This window comes from Alosa alosa, chromosome 4 (assembly GCF_017589495.1).
Source record: "Alosa alosa isolate M-15738 ecotype Scorff River chromosome 4, AALO_Geno_1.1, whole genome shotgun sequence".
NCBI lineage: Eukaryota > Metazoa > Chordata > Actinopteri > Clupeiformes > Clupeidae > Alosa > Alosa alosa.
In genome coordinates, this window is record NC_063192.1 from 15,805,653 (window position 1) to 15,821,123 (window position 15,471).

The 15,471-nt window shown below is 44.1% G+C and overlaps 2 protein-coding genes across 3 annotated transcripts; one reads left to right on the forward strand and one right to left on the reverse strand.

The window, feature by feature from the left end:
• Positions 1-107: 107 nt before the first annotated feature.
• Positions 108-5,747, forward strand: lhfpl4b (LHFPL tetraspan subfamily member 4b). 2 transcript variants are annotated; one of them, XM_048241727.1, is made up of 5 exons: positions 108-547; positions 1,499-1,918; positions 2,299-2,526; positions 3,679-3,747; positions 4,012-5,747. In XM_048241727.1, exons 2-4 carry the CDS (start codon positions 1,501-1,503, stop codon positions 3,702-3,704), a joined length of 672 nt encoding a protein of 223 aa, XP_048097684.1. In that variant the 5' UTR covers positions 108-547; positions 1,499-1,500; the 3' UTR covers positions 3,705-3,747; positions 4,012-5,747. The 2 variants fall into 2 exon arrangements, with proteins under 2 accessions (XP_048097684.1, XP_048097683.1); XM_048241726.1 differs by having other exon boundaries at positions 110-547; positions 3,679-3,742.
• A 601-nt stretch (positions 5,748-6,348) lies between these two features.
• Positions 6,349-14,597, reverse strand: pcsk1nl (proprotein convertase subtilisin/kexin type 1 inhibitor, like). Its single transcript, XM_048241725.1, has 3 exons — positions 14,438-14,597; positions 7,414-7,949; positions 6,349-7,123 (listed from the first exon to the last, which is right to left on the reverse strand). Exons 1-3 carry the CDS (start codon positions 14,516-14,518, stop codon positions 6,706-6,708), a joined length of 1,035 nt encoding a protein of 344 aa, XP_048097682.1. The 5' UTR covers positions 14,519-14,597; the 3' UTR covers positions 6,349-6,705.
• Positions 14,598-15,471: the final 874 nt, after the last annotated feature.

A 15,471-nucleotide genomic window follows, 5' to 3' on the forward strand; every position in this document is an offset into this window, starting at 1 on the left:
TTATAGCACTCCTCTCTCTCTCTCTCTCTCTCTCCCTCCTGCTCCTCAGGCTGAGCCATCATTCCCTTCGCCATTCTGCATCGATGCACAGCACTGCAGCAGATTGTGCGCGTGCTTCAGTGTATGCGTGTGTGTGTGTGTGTCTGTGCACTGATGTCTCTGGGCATAGAAAACCCCTCCCCTCCCCCATGCTCCTCTAATGCCAAGCCTCCATCCCTCCCTCCCTCCTTTTTCCCCTCTCTTCTCATCTCTCCTTTTCTCCGGTGCTAATGGTGTGGGCCTGTAGCTGATGCCGATCATCCTGCCATCGTCACCGATCCAAAAAAGGGAGGAGGAGACTATTTTCTTTCAGCTTGTTTTCTTTTCCTGCTTTTTTTCTGAAGTCATTTCCCGCCTCTTCATCTCTGACCAGACTATGCAGCTCCCTGTAATCGACCCGTGATTAGATTTCTTTGGCTTTTTTTCTCTCTCTCTCTCTCTCTCTCTCTCTCGTTCTCCGTGTGCTTTTGGAAGACAGACTCGCAGCCAGGCAGTACCTAGAGGAGAGGTGATTGTTTACGGCTTTTGTTTTTGTTGTCGTTTCCTCCCTTGCTCCATTGTGTATCTCATTCTCTGTCATCGCCACACTCACAGGAACCATCCACCAACTGTGTTCATTATCTGCTCATATGCTCATCAAGCATGTTTATTTGGTCATGATTCTGCTGTCCTTGGTTCCAAAGCATCTCTACGCAATCATTTTCCTAATTTCATGTTGGTGTGGTGTGTTCTATGGTGTGTGATTCTGCTGCCACTAGTTTGGTGTCTCTTGTTTATGGACTGACCCACAAACATCCTATATATGCTGTGTCTTTTTCCTGTGTTTTTAAATCCATCCCTGGATGCCATTAATCCGCTGCCCCTGAGCCAGGAGAGCCTGATCCCTTACTGAAGGATGTTCTTAGTGTTTGTTGTGCTTGTTGTGCAACCACATTCATTTTAACACCTGGCGTGCATATTTGTGGGTCTTCTTGTGATTGTCACTATTAAGATTTGACCCTTCTTATCAGCATGTTATTGGGCCTCGTGGGCCTGTCACATTCTTATATGCATACTTGTGTATGGCATGTACCATCATATTATTTGTTGTTACTTGTTAAGATAATGTATTTATCAACCTTCACTCTATAGCTTGACTTTCACAGTTATTTAACCTTAACCTTGACACCATGTTGAGCCTTGTGAACCTGTCACATTTCTGTTTGCATGCTTGTATATGGCACATACCATTGTTGTTTCCTCTTACTTGGTCTTTTTGATTCATCATCTTTTGCAGTTCTTTAAACGTAGCCTTGACCCTGATAGTTTCATGCATATGTATTGTGTGAGCCTTACAAACGCTCATATAGTGAGCCTCCTCTCTTCTACCTGTGAATTTGTTATGCTCTCATCATATATGCTAAACTTCAGACACTATCTACATCTCTAATGACCTCAAACCCTGTGTCCACTTGTACAGCCATGCAGGTGCACACGTCGGAGGTGGCGCGCCTCTACCAGACGGAGTTTATCCGCAGCGCCCGGGCGGTGGGCGTGCTGTGGGCCGTCTGCACGCTCTGCTTCGCCGTCATTGAGGTGGTCATCCTCATCCAGCCATCGTGGGTGGGCACGCGGCAGCTCCACTACCGTCCCGGCACCCCACCGCCTCCGGCCGGCACGCTGGGCCTGTTCGAGGTGTGCCTGGAGACGGGCTGGCCCGTGCCCGAGTGCCGTGGCTCGCTGCGCACCCTCACGCCGCTGCCGGCCTTCCAGTCACCGGCCGTGCTCGTGTGCATCTCACTGACCATGGTGTGGGCGTCTGTGGGCTGCCTGTGTCTCTTCCGCTTCTGCAACTCCGCCACGGTGTACAAGATATGCGCCTGGCTACAGCTCACTGCAGGTGTGTTCATGCATATGTGATGAGGGGATGTGTCTAACCTGTCTGTTAGAGAACAACAATGTTTGCAAACAACGTTTGCCTTTATTCAGATAGGATAGTGAATAGACTGACAGGAAGCGAGTGGCAGAGAGAGGAATGGGGTGGGATCAGCAAATGACCCCAGTTGCGCCACAGGGCCCCCCATAATCTTTTTTTCTCAATTAATCTTTAACTCAATTTTTCTATTTAATATTAATACTCATTTCTGAAATAGTACTAGACTACATAGACCGTCATGTTATAAACCTTTGACACATATAGCAGCAATTCAGTTTCATTCTGTGTAAACTACACCATGGAATGCTGACAGACCATTCTATCTATCTCTTGTATGCACACAGGCTTCTGTCTGGCTCTGGCCTGTGTGCTGTTCCCGGACTCTTGGGAGAGTGCCGAGATGCGTGCCCTCTGCGGGGAGAGCGTGAGCAGCTTCTCCCCCGGAAACTGCACCGTGCACTGGGCATACGTGCTGGCCATGCTGGGCATCCTGGATGCCGCCATACTGGCCACGCTCGCCTTTGTGCTGGGAAATCGACAGGATGCCCTCCTGCCCGACGATGCAAAGGATGGTAAGCTGTGAGAGTCGCCATATTTATTACACTGGAGACTGCAGGCAGGTTGAGGCACTCTGATGATTGTGTGTTATACTAAATACTGTCCAATTTAAGGGTGAATAATAACCATGAATAATAATATTTACACTGTAACCCTAGAGGTTGTTTTTCAAAGGAACCATGACAAAACTTTATCTTAAATTCATTTTTCTGTATTCATCTACTATTGCATTCAGATTTTCATTGCATGCATTTCTAAAAAAAACGGATTATTATTTCAAATATACACAGCAGAGATGTTAAGTTCCCGTGCTATAGGTAGGGGATTTCACACAGCGGTCAATCTACAACTAAGCCTATTTACCGTCAAAACCAAAATCACTAACAAATCACAAATCACTAACAAAAACAACACCAACAGAACAGCCTTAAGAGCATTTCACTGGGGTTATCTCAAGCAGGCACCTTCCTTCATAGGCGTTTCACTGAACTAGGCCCACGACACCTACAGAAGACTCAACAGTGATATCTGGCGTCCCAGACTCACCCCCTCCACACTCATGATGGGTCCTCTACCAACAAATACTGACAACGAACCAAACAGGACAACACAAAACCACCAACAAAGCAGCCTCTGTGCGCAACAAATAGGTTTCACTAGCACAGTGGTTCTCAAACTGGGGGTCGCCAAACATATTGGAGGGGTCGCAAAATGATTTGCATTGAAGACATTTTTCTGAAGGTTTTTAGACCAACCTGTTTTAAAAACGGGGATATTCAGTAGCCGTAGATGTAGGCTTCCAATTCACAGTGTTTCCATAATGTTCCTCAGAAAGTGGATACTCTGTTAACGCAAACTCATATACTGTATCTACCTGCGCCCCTTGCAATGATGCCTCTGTTTCCAATGCCCATCTCGCAAACATTTCGAAACCAAATTTCGCTGGTTGGAGAGAAGGGGGTCGCGAGACTTGCCCCAAGAACCACTGCAAGTGCTTATCGTGCTATATCTTTAGAATGATTGTCATGGTTGGCCTAGAGGCAATCTTTCAGCAATAGCTGTTTGTTATGTTTGTCATTCATGTCATGCTTATAACAATGAAATGACAGCATGTGTCATTTCATTAAACATGTGTTTTAATCTGTACACTGCCAATTTGTCTTCAGTTACAGGATTACTTCTGTCACCATAGACCACAGTTTGAGCCAAGGACAATCAGTGTGCCAAAAGGTAAGGTAAGGTTAACTGTATGAGTTGGCCATTCCATTAGGATAATGGGCAATTGGTCTTAAGACTGGACGACCTTGAATACAAAAGTGCCTATTGATGCTTGGCAGTGGCAAGTAATGGTGTTGTTTTCTTTGCTTTTCTCCCCTGATGTCCTGTTCTGTTCCCCTTGTGTTTGTTCTCTCTCTCTCTCATCATCTGCTCTCTTCCCCTCATTAATCCTCTCCTCTTTTCTTGGTGCACTCCATCTCGCTCCCTCTCTCATTTCTCAGCTTTTGATCACTGTCCTTCCTTCACCTTCACACTACAATCCCCTCATTTCATTACCAAGGAAGGAAGAAGAGGAGGAAAAAAACAGCGAAGGAGGCGTGCCCCGCCGTTACATCATTGTCCACGTGCCCCAATTACATAATCTCTCTGCATAGAAACGGTCACCTAGCAACTGTATCCGAGCCGAGTGGCGATGGAGGACATGTGCTGTGGTTGATCTTGTTCTGCAGTGGCTATGGAGGGGAGTGGGGGAGAGTGGAGGAGAGAGGAGACAGCCACTGATGTTCTACCCTGATTCAGTTCGTCTTCATAAAGGAAGGCATTTGCTTTTTGTTTTAAGGTAGCTCCAACTTCACACAGAGAAAACCATAAACATGTTGCAAAACATGGTCTGAGATGCAAGTGTTTAGTATGTTTATGAAACTCAGTTAGCGTATCATACATGTTTAATCCTCATCAATGCAATAAGTAGTGCTGTTGAAGTGAGGTGAGAACTGGGGTCGACCCTAATGCCTGTTACGTCTTTGTCATGTTAAATCGTGCTAAAAAAATACTACTAGTCAGCAGTATTGTTTATGGCAGTATTGTATGTTTGAATGTTTTTACAGTATGTTACTGTGCATGTTCATCGGTTTGCCATCTGAATGTCATGAGCCGTAAAATGGATATTATTTTGTAGATTTTTAGACACTTTGTAAAGACTTACACGAAGAACATACATGGATAGAAAGGAATTATTGAGAGTTGTGCTTAGGGAAAATGTTACAATAAATGGTCTGAAGATACTCAAAAATATTACATTCCCTTATACATTTAGGAGGTCATATCAAAATCTGTTTATTAAAGAACAAAGCACTTTTTTTAGTTAATTTTTTATTTTCATATTGATTGCCTGCAAAAAAGGATATTGTGAATTATACAAACTATATTTTTGCAGAAACCTTTAAGCTAAAAGTTCAGTGAATTTACACAGAATTTATTATAACCTTCACCAATCCTGCTGTAGGACAAGTGTGCAGATATGTATTTTTGTATCAGTTTTTAGACTACACAAATATCGAACAAAGCCACATTAAGAGGAGACAGCAAAAATTGATCTACAGATATTGATCAATGAACTCAAGATTCGTGGGCAAGACGAGATATTTCTAGAGGTTGCACATCCAGTGAGGGGAGAAGCACTGACATTTTTTTTTTAATTTTATATATTTTTTTTAGCTGAGGCCATTTGGGCAAGCTGGCATTACGGTAGCAAGTCAGGATAGAGTAGACGTGTGTTGCACGCATCAAGCTGGATATATGTAAGCCCATACCCTTTAGCCAAAGAGACGAGAGAAGGAAAAATGCATAAGGAATTCACTGCCTGCATTAGACATGTTTTAGACAGCTGTTCTGTTGTCAAAGATACATTTGGTGTGATCATTTTGAGTCTTTGCTCTGACGTCCATCATAATCTTTGTGCTCACCTTAACTGTGAATATGTAGATCTTGTGCCTGCCAACTAAGATGTCTATGCCTTCATCTCTTAGTACAAGACCATTAGACTATTTTAGACTGTGGGAGTACAAGACCATTAGACTATTTTAGGGAGTCAAAAGTTGGAAACTTGTCGATGTCTTTATTGTGTTAACTCAGTAACTTTACTGTTTGTGTACTGTTTGAGGAAAATTCTCCTCTTTAAAATCTAAGTGCCAATTGTGTTATATCCGCACTGTAAACAATAAATATGTTTCTGTGATATGAATTTGTCAAAAATCCCTGTTCTTGGAGTGAAACTGTAAGCACAATGTAATAACCACAATCCAAGACAGGAAAATGGACAAGTGCGTAAGCTATTAGTCTGGTACCAGAGCAACTCCAGCAGTTGTGTTTGCGTATTCAGTTCCTGTGAGGTGTACTGGATAGTAGGAAGTGTAATATGTCTGAAGTGCTGTCAAACCTAACTGTGTGTGTGTGTGTGTGTTGGTGGGTGGGTGGGGGTGGAGAATCGATTGGAATTGCATTGCCATTTTGACCCCTCTCAGCTGTGGTCTTGATTTGGATATAGCCACTGACGTGCACAGGCTGTGGTAGACGCTGTAGGAGGGTTCCTTCCTGCTGTGAGCATCACTCACACAAGAAGACCCACATAAGAACAGCTATGTTATACACTTTCAAGTTCTTTGTATTGTAATGACTTAATCATTTAAGATATTTTGGTGCCATGAATTTTTTAACTGGTTTCGGAGGCAATCATTATAATTTCATGGATTCTAGAACAGAAACGTCTTACTAAAAAGGAGAATGCAACTGTGTCATCATCACATTAACTTGCCAGAAAAGCAAAGAGACAAAACCAACAAAGTGTGACCGGACATTACGGCCAGTTATATTGAAATCATTTCACACCAACCAACCAATACACTGCTGGGATGTTGACAAAAGAACTCAAGAAGCTCGGTAAAACCCAATAAAGCTATTTCATTCCCTCCTCCACCCTGGAGGGCTGTTGCTTTTGAACAAACAAAGCTTCATAAATACATTTATATACGGTGCGCCTCAGCAGGTTATGACATTAATGTTGCATTTAGTGTGCAGGAGAACTGTTTGCTGTGGAGAGATGCTGCATAAAATGGACGAACATGGAGGCTGGCAAAACATATTCTCTCTTTCTGGTCTCTGTCTGTCTGTCTGTCTGTCTGTCTGTCTGTCTGTCTCTACTGGGGTAGATACTGCAGGATGTGTTGGGCAAGCAGGTTGGGGTCGTAGGCAAGGGAGCGGCGTTTGCGGCTGTGTTTCGCCGGTTGGGGCTCCACATCGATGCGCTTCATCCTCTGAAGGCCAACGATTTGGGAGGTCATTCTGTGCTGCCCCACGTCTCCCCCCAAGGCGGCAGCCTCCTCGTCCTCGTCCCCGAGTCGCTTCACCCGGAGCAGCGACACCTGGTCAGAGTTCTGGGGAGGCGGAAGGGAGTCAAGGGAGCGGCGGGAGCGTCTGAGCGTGGGGCCGCTGCGACTCGCTGCAGCAGCGACTGCGTCCACGTCTCGCTTCGCCCGACGTCCCCCTGAAGGACTGGGGGAGCTGCCCGGGGAGCTGCCCGGGGAGAGGCTCGACAGGATTTTCTCCACCAGGTATCTGTACAACAGAGCCAACAGACCAGTAATGATTTACAACGTGCTCTTACGCAGAGGAACATCCTATATGTATGCCCTGCATTGGACACAATTTGTTGGTTTTACTATGCATTCTTCAAAATAACACCTGGGATAGGTACAGAATATCTGCATATACATATATATTTATATTTGTTTTGATTAGTCTTGCAGACCAAAATCCCTTAATACCATACGTACTCCATATTCAGGCCATTACAGCTGCTCTCATCTGTGATGTGGTGGCCTGTGTGAGCTTGCGTGTCATTTTACCTGAGGACCTCTTGGTCTCGGTCCTGCTCTCTCTGCTCTGGGATCCTATTGGCTGCCTCCTGTTGCAGTCTCTCCTGCCTGTAGCGGTTCAGCAGGGCCTGGGTGAGCTGGGGGTCCAGGAGATCCTGCCAGGCTCCCTGCGCCTGCGGCTTGGCCATGCTCACGCCTGGCTCGGTATCATCGTAGTCAGGCGGGTAGGGCCCCTGGAAGTCCCCGGCGTCCTCTGCGTCCTCCTGGGCACCTCCCTGGCTGTTGGCGTCGATTTGGCTCAGGAGGCGCATGATGCCAGCCAGGTAGGCTGCCTCCTGGTCCCGCCTCTGGTCACTCTCCACCAATTGCTGAAGAGCCTGGCTCAGGCCTTTTGCCTTCCAGGCGTCTGGTTGGTTGTAGAGGTCGCTGGCGCGTACCTTCATCTCAACGCCCGGCGAGTATGACATCATCTGAGCTTCGTAGGGGAGTGAGTCGCGGAGGTCCCGTCGGACGCGCATCATTCCGCCATCGAAGTTTCGTCCACGTCCATGAGCTGCAGACAATGGCTGAGAGAGAGGGGGTGGGGGGGAGAGAGAGGAAAACAACAAATTAACTGCAACTATGAAGAGGCAAAAAATGTGATATCACAGAACAAAAGTGCTTCACTAATCTATATAAAAGAGATACATCAGGTGACAGCTCCTGACAATCACTGGCTTTTATGAGTCAGTAATCTCCTGTACATTGTGCCTATTAATGAAGATAAAATGATGCACTCAATCTTTGTAAACACCAAAAAGAATTAATGTGTGTATATGAGCTCCACCAAAGGTTTAAAAAGTGTTTCACCTACATCAGCAAATGTCTTATCGGACATGGAGGTCAAACTCAAGAAATCATCACAATAATGTTACAAAAAAAGTAAAATGCAAAAATGTGGTATTTCAATGACTAAAATGGCTGGAGGTCATAGAAGAAATTAGACTCTTTAGTAGCCTATATTTTTTAGAGGGATGTAGAAGCTGCTTGGCTCAGACTCAGAGGGAGGGAGGTTGCTCCAGTCCCCCCCCCCTGCAAAAGCCAAAGCTTCCTCTACTTCCTTTAGACATGAATTCTTAGAAAGCCGTGATTCACATCTAATGGCCTCAGCATTTGTGCGCATCAGGTCATTCATTCATGACTCAGATTCTACTCTCAACCACACACTTGCTCTTGATTAGATGTATTCAGAGATAAAGTATGTTTTATGTTGCCCCTCAGAGCTACATTGAATCGTCCTTCAGCAGAATTTCACAGATGAGTGGAAGCTTTTCTATTATTGCAACAGCCAAAGACATGAATTCATGTTGTACAATAACCACCCTTTCAAGTGGAATGGATTTACAATTCCTTTGTAAATCCAGTCAACTAATACTGCAGCTACATGTATCACTGATCAAGATTACTAAGATTATCAGTACATGCTTATCTAGTCTGGGCCCTTGACCATCGCAAGTGAGAGATTGCATGCTGCAGTTCGTCAGTGCCTCCCATGAGATTGTGACGACTAAACTCCAATCCCATCTTCCTCAGCAGTGCTAAGCTCGGGGTCTTTTTGTAAATCACTTCCACAGATTGCAAGAAAGTGTGAAGATTGCTCATATTTTATGGGATACAACTTCATGGCCATTAGCACAGCACCTTCCCAAAAGCTTATATAACTATGCCAGTGACGAAGGAAACAGATAGACAAACTAAACAAGATATAGCTGTCAAAATTCTACATTTTAATAGAAGTACTTTGCATTTGTAACTACTTGTATGTAGTACTGTCAGCTGGATTTCTTGTGCCATCACACACCACTAGAGAAAGAATAAGCACCTGTTCCATGTTAATTAAAACCTCCATTTAAGTAATTACTGAAGTCAGGAGTAGGTAATTATGCTCAGAAGGCTCTATCAATTGCATCCCCCATTAGGTCATTTAGAGAATGTGTCATTCAAGTGACACTGGACAGACTCTTTGTCAGTATTTGTGCTCCCTTATAAGTCATTACTCAGTTTATTATGTATTGCTGGACTTTAAACAGCTCGGCTATATGATAACAGATAAATCAGATCAGAATGATGTCAAATGGGAGGGGGGAGCTGTGGCGCAAGCGGCAGCACCATCTCACATTTGAGTTTGATTCTGACCTCATTTCCAGCCCATCTCTCTCTCCTACTCTCTTCCTGTCTCTCTCACTAGTGTCTTATCGACATATTGGCAAAAAGCCTAAAAAATATCCTTAAAAAAAGATGTAAAATGGACATTGTGTTATTTGTTAATTATTTGTTGTGACAGTGAACTAATTACAGGGGCAGTCCCCCCTGGAGCAACTCGGGGTTACAGGCTTTGTTCAGGGGCACACTGGGGGCATCCCTGGGGATTGTGTTCCATCTCGAAGCCTAGGCCCCTAACCAGCACTAGAGCACCACTACCCACCTGGACATGAGCTGGTTAGTGTCCAGTATTTGGGAAATGCACTTGCTCAGGGCTAAAATTGCTCCAACACTTATAGATCTTTCCTCTCGAACCGGAGGACACACTAATTTCTTAGATCCCACCCGTAGCTCAAGTCAACACAACCACATTCTTCTGTGCTTCCTTTAGGTCCCTAACCTAAGTCACAAACTCTAAACATTTTTTTCCGGCCCTGGAACTGAAACCTGACTCAAGCGGTTCCGATGGTGACTCTGCAGGTGCCTGAAAAGTGCTTATCTGTGTTCTTCTGTGTGAGTGATGAAGGAGCTGAACAATGGTGGCTGGCTGAGCGATGAGTGATCTCTACCGTGAATGATCCCCACAGCAACGAGCTGCTCCATTCTAATCTCCCGCAGCCGCCTGATTGAGAGCCTTGTCATTTTAATCAAGGCTGGTATTAATAATTCTCTCTCTCTCTCTCTCTCTCTCTCTCTCTCTCTCTCTCTCTCTCTCTCTCTCTCTCTCTCGTGCTTCTGGCTTGTTCTGGTTTTCTGTCATTCTCCTTGCTCCATTTCTCTCACAGCTGAGTGACTCAGTCTTACTTTTTGTGTGTGTGTGTGTGTGTGTGTGTGTGTGTGTGTGAGTGTTTTTGTGTGTGTGTGTGTGTGTGTGTGTGTGTGTGTGTGTGTGTGTCTGTGTGTGTGTGTGTGTGTGTGTGCATGTGAGTGCGTGTGTAAGTGTGTGCTTCTGGGTGTGCTTCTGGTGTCAGTGCTGATGATGTGTGTGCCATCCCTCACGGGGCACTGTCAAAAACAAGTGCACACGCTCACGTCTTCCGCACATACATCACTGCTGCCCACGTTTGCTTTTCACATCCTGTCTTGTCAGAGAGCACCAGCAGTGGCACAGACGCTCTGCCCTCACCCACTGGAGGACTCGGGACAAAGGCAAGGCCACCGCAGACCAGCTGCACTGTCACTGTGTTTGGAACATCCACTCAATCCCAACATGGTCAACTATATAGTGACTGTATGCTGGTTATTCCCCATATAATGCACTATGTAGTGAATAGCTGTATGGTGGTTATTCCCCATATAATGCACTATAGTGACTAACTGTATGCTGGTTATTCCCCATATAATGCATGTAGTGAATAGCTGTATGGTGGTTTTTCTAAAATGGTGGATGTTCTGAACAAAGGGTGCAAGAATGGATCCAGAGAACTGACTGCAGTACAGATTTGCTAGATGCTTAAGTGTCCCTAGTTGGAAATGAAACGCCTTATTTTCCTAGTCATACTGCCTCAGCATTAGAGAAACAGTTGGTGTTCAATTTGCAAAATTTGCAATTTGCACAGAGAAAAGTATGGTGGCGTGGGACTTATAGCTACCTGCCCTGAATGTATTAGTATAATGTGATTTTCTTAACATGGCAAGAGGCAGCATAACTTTGTGTAGTCCCTATGATGTCTGGGGAGCCGAGTTAGAGGGTGAGTATTTCAGTGCCTCTAAAAACACACAGAGAGAAAGATAGAGAGAGAGAGCGAGAAAGAGATAAAGATGAAGAAGCAGAAGAAGTGTCTACGAAAGACAGACCAAAAGGCACAAAGGACAGACAGGCAGATGTGTTGTTATAACCATTAGAGCAGAAAGAATGAAGGAAAAGAGAACTCTCAACTTAAGTTGACTTGTGCAGTCACAGAAATCAGTATCCCAGTAACTCAGACACATTATCCCCCCTGGCTATACTTTTAGTGATTAGACTCCACTAATGATGTTAATGGGAAAGAAGAGTTGTGGCCACTGACAATGGGCCTGGAGCACTGCGTTTTATCACCCACTGTGAGTTTGATCTCAATCAAGTACTGTACTTTGGCAAATGCCTTTTAGTGGAGACTGCTTTTGGAGGATCAGGTTACACAAAAAAGCACTAATATCCTAAGGCTCTGAAAATCCTATAATGTGGAGGCATCTCATACGTAACATGGCCATGGGGCATGGTCTACATTTGCTCAAATTACCATGGTGACATGCTGTGTGTGTGTTCTGAAATGCATGTCGACTGGCTCAAACAGTATAGCAACATCAATAAAAAATATTCCCGCTCAAGGGGGCTTTCAGTATGTCTCGCAGCCTATGTCAGTATTTTTGCAGCGGCGTGTACTCAAGTGCACTCTGGGAATACTCTATTTCTGAAGCGCTGTGACGCATTGTGCTCGGCCTGAGTCGTCCTCCATCTGATTTGTGGCTGAGACTTTGGCAGGCAGCATCCATCAATAATGAATCTGTGTGTGACGTCTGTAAGGTGAAGGAGGTGCACTCCTTGCGAGGGGTTGGGTTGGGGTGGGGGTAGGGATGGGTATGTGTGTGTGTGTGTGTGTGTGTCTGAGTGCATGCGTAGTGACTCAGAAGCCTGGTGAGTCACTGTGGCGCACAATGACGTTCGCACAGCTCCGTAGTGGGTCGGCGTGCGTCGTTAAGCAGTTAACGATGAAAGAGAGGATGTTGTGTGGGTTGCTATGGATCTTTTCCATCTGTTCAAGGGATCTGTTCATATTAAGGGTTTGTTGTATATTGATAAATGAAGATTTGTTTGAGGTTGTTGGTCTATATTATGAGAATGATCTGCCTTTCCCTTTTTAGATTATTTTAAGTGTGTCTGCAGCTAATCACCATCCAATTTTTAAATTCATTTGTTACTTCCTGCTGGAATGAAATGATCCCTTTTGCATTAGACTGTAATAGATGAATTACTACAGTAGTTTTCATACAGCTGTATGTTATAGTTCCTTTTATATTGCAGGATAAATAAAATATACTGTGTAGTTTCTCTCCTGTCATTGTGAACTGGAGGATATGTGTGGTGAGGTGTGTGTGCGTGCATGCGTGCGTGTGTGTGCGTGCGTGCTGCATGCGTGTGAGTGCACCTGTGTGTGTTTGTGTACACACATACGCACACATTTACTGGGAGGAAATGGTTTGTGCATATGCCCACTGAAAGCAGTTGCCATGGCAGCATGCCTCTCCCACTGCAAACCAACATGTTCTGTGAAAATTAGATTTCCCAGACCGCTTTACTGATTCCATTTAACCCTGTATTGTGAAGCCTTTAAAATACTTTTTTCTCTTTGAAAAGAGGGGCTTCACAACCTTTGTCTCTATCCATGTTATATGTCTGTGCAAATACAAAATCAATTCCAGTGTCCATTTGGAGCTGTCCGTGGTACTTATCTGTAGGCTGGTTTGTTAACTTGCTGCATTGAGCTTGCTAGAGTTACAATAACACTAGATTTTTATTAAATTAGATTAGTGGAATACACGAAATTATTTAATTTTATTTAACTAGATTAGTGGAATACATATAGTATGAACTTCCAATAGAAATGTGTTTATGACCTTGTAAAATGTCAGCATTTAATTCTGTGAAAATGTTATCAAGGTCAATAATACAACCCTACACAATATATTCTGTTTCGTGTCTCTCCACATTTTTCAGGCCATGATTATAATGATGCATTAATCAACATTCACAAATGAAACCTTACATCTGAATATATAATGCTATGATATCGGCCAGATTCAAAACTCCAGTTTAACCTTTACGCTTAATGTCAGATTAAATGTCAGAAACAGATGGTCCATGCAAGGGAACGGCAGCATCCTGAAGGTTGTGGGTTAGAACAGACACAGCTCCAGGGCCCCAGAAGACTACAGTCCTTCTTTCTGAGTATTTCAAACTCTTTGAATGTAACTCCAGACCAGTGACAATGACAGATGGAAGAGCAAAGTTGTTTTGACTGTTTATGCATCACATACACTTCTATGCACTATTACAGAGATAGCTGCATTTTGTATAACAATTTAGTGGAGTGAAGCATTGCTTAAAAAAATAAATATTATTCTATGTACACTACCCACCCAAACACACACATACTCCAAAAAAACAACAACCAAAAAACACACACACACAGTTTGATCTATCATTTTAAAGTGATCTATTATGACAGGATGGATTTGTGACATCAGATTACTGAGATAATTTAGATAGAAGACTATTCAATTATTTGTCTACAATCTCAGCCTGTAATTACTGACCGACTCTCTGTAGATCATTTGCTGTTGCTTGGCAATAAAGGACATAGCTGGGTCTGTGTTTGTGTCTCCCTACCTCCCTTACCACCACTCAGCAATCTCTTAGATATCCATCTGTCTGAAAACACCCAGCATGATATCTATAATTAGATTTGAACAGACTGGCTAGAGGAAATATCACCTCCCTTACAAGAGCCTTGACTATCCCATCTAAACATATACTTGGATGACACTTTCAGTTTTTAATGAATTCAACTAAAAAGACTATTCCTGGACAGGGAAATAGCAATGTCCCAAGCAACATTTGCGCTTTCAGATTGAAATGATGACTCATTACAGGCTAGCTGGAGGGTATCCACATTAAATCATGCAACAAATGGGTCTGTGATCCCCCTTCACATGTCTGGGCTCGGTTTGTTTTTCCTTACAGTTGCCTAACCCCCCCTCAGTCCTGTTTTATGAGATGGCAGCTGTAAAAATGTGGACAGATGCCCACGTTGTCGCTGCGCTTTTCTCTTACCTTTGCTCTCAGCGCTGGCGAGTGGAGCAGAACGAGAGAGAAGAGGAGGAGGAGAAGAGTGCTGGATAGAGGGCCCGACATCCTGGAGGAGAGAATGAGGCTGCCCCAACGCGCAGAGAAACACGGTCACTGAGACACGGCAGGGAGACAGAGGGATCCAGAACGAGGGAGGGAGGGAGGGAGAGGGGGAGAGAGGGAGGAGTCTTCTTGTCACAGCCAAAGGGGAGGGATGTAAGGCATTGTGAACATGACAAGAGAGGAGCAGCCTGGAAGAGGAGGAAGGGAGAGCTGAGAGGTGATGCACTAACGTGATTCATTTCATCACGGAGGCGTGGGCTAAGAAACACAAATATAAACTGAAGCTCTGAACCTCAAGCTGCATGCATGACAGGAAATGTGCTTTTAATTGAACTCAGGACAAAGTTGATCAACTGCAGTGACCATTTTCCTTATGCACAATACAATTATGCACAATAAATTGTAAACAGTTCAAATAAGAGTTGAAGCAAGATAAATTATTGTGATTATACAGAAAACAGAATGATGATCTGACCATGATGAAGAGTCAGTCTCTTAGGCCATCCACATGAGCACATATTGTACTCTAGTGTAGCTATACTGACAGCAGGGATTATAATGGCTGCAATAGTTGATAATAATGATCATCATTGCCCCTAATCGCCCACTTCTGTAACTCATCCTGTTTACTGTTGCACCCATTCATAGCTTCAATTAGGCTTGAAGAAATCCATCCCCCTTGCAGTTATTAACTCAGCACTGAACTAAAATACTGCGCTAATATTCACTTTGCACAAATATTCTGTCAAAATGCAGTCTTGTGCCATCAGATCTGCTTATCTGATGCTGACGAATGAACCACCAAACCTTCCACTTAGAGGGCACTGTTACAACATGTTATCAGTTCTCACACAGGCTGATGGACATACATAATCTAGTAGCTAGCCATTAAATATGAAATATTATTAAGGAGATAATATTCAAAATATCATCACAGGAAAAGCAGAGGGTACAAA

Bases quoted from the DNA above. Each gene is read 5' to 3' on its own strand.
- lhfpl4b (XM_048241727.1), top strand. From the start codon at position 1,501: ATGCAGGTGCACACGTCGGAGGTGGCGCGCCTCTACCAGACGGAGTTT. The intron at 1,919-2,298 runs GTGTGTTCATGC...GTATGCACACAG, and splicing joins CTGGCTACAGCTCACTGCAG to GCTTCTGTCTGGCTCTGGCC. The intron at 2,527-3,678 runs GTAAGCTGTGAG...ATTTGTCTTCAG, and splicing joins GCCCGACGATGCAAAGGATG to TTACAGGATTACTTCTGTCA.
- pcsk1nl (XM_048241725.1), bottom strand. From the start codon at position 14,518: ATGTCGGGCCCTCTATCCAGCACTCTTCTCCTCCTCCTCTTCTCTCTC. The intron at 7,950-14,437 runs GTAAGAGAAAAG...CCTCTCTCTCAG, and splicing joins CGCCAGCGCTGAGAGCAAAG to CCATTGTCTGCAGCTCATGG. The intron at 7,124-7,413 runs GTAAAATGACAC...TCTGTTGTACAG, and splicing joins CGAGACCAAGAGGTCCTCAG to ATACCTGGTGGAGAAAATCC.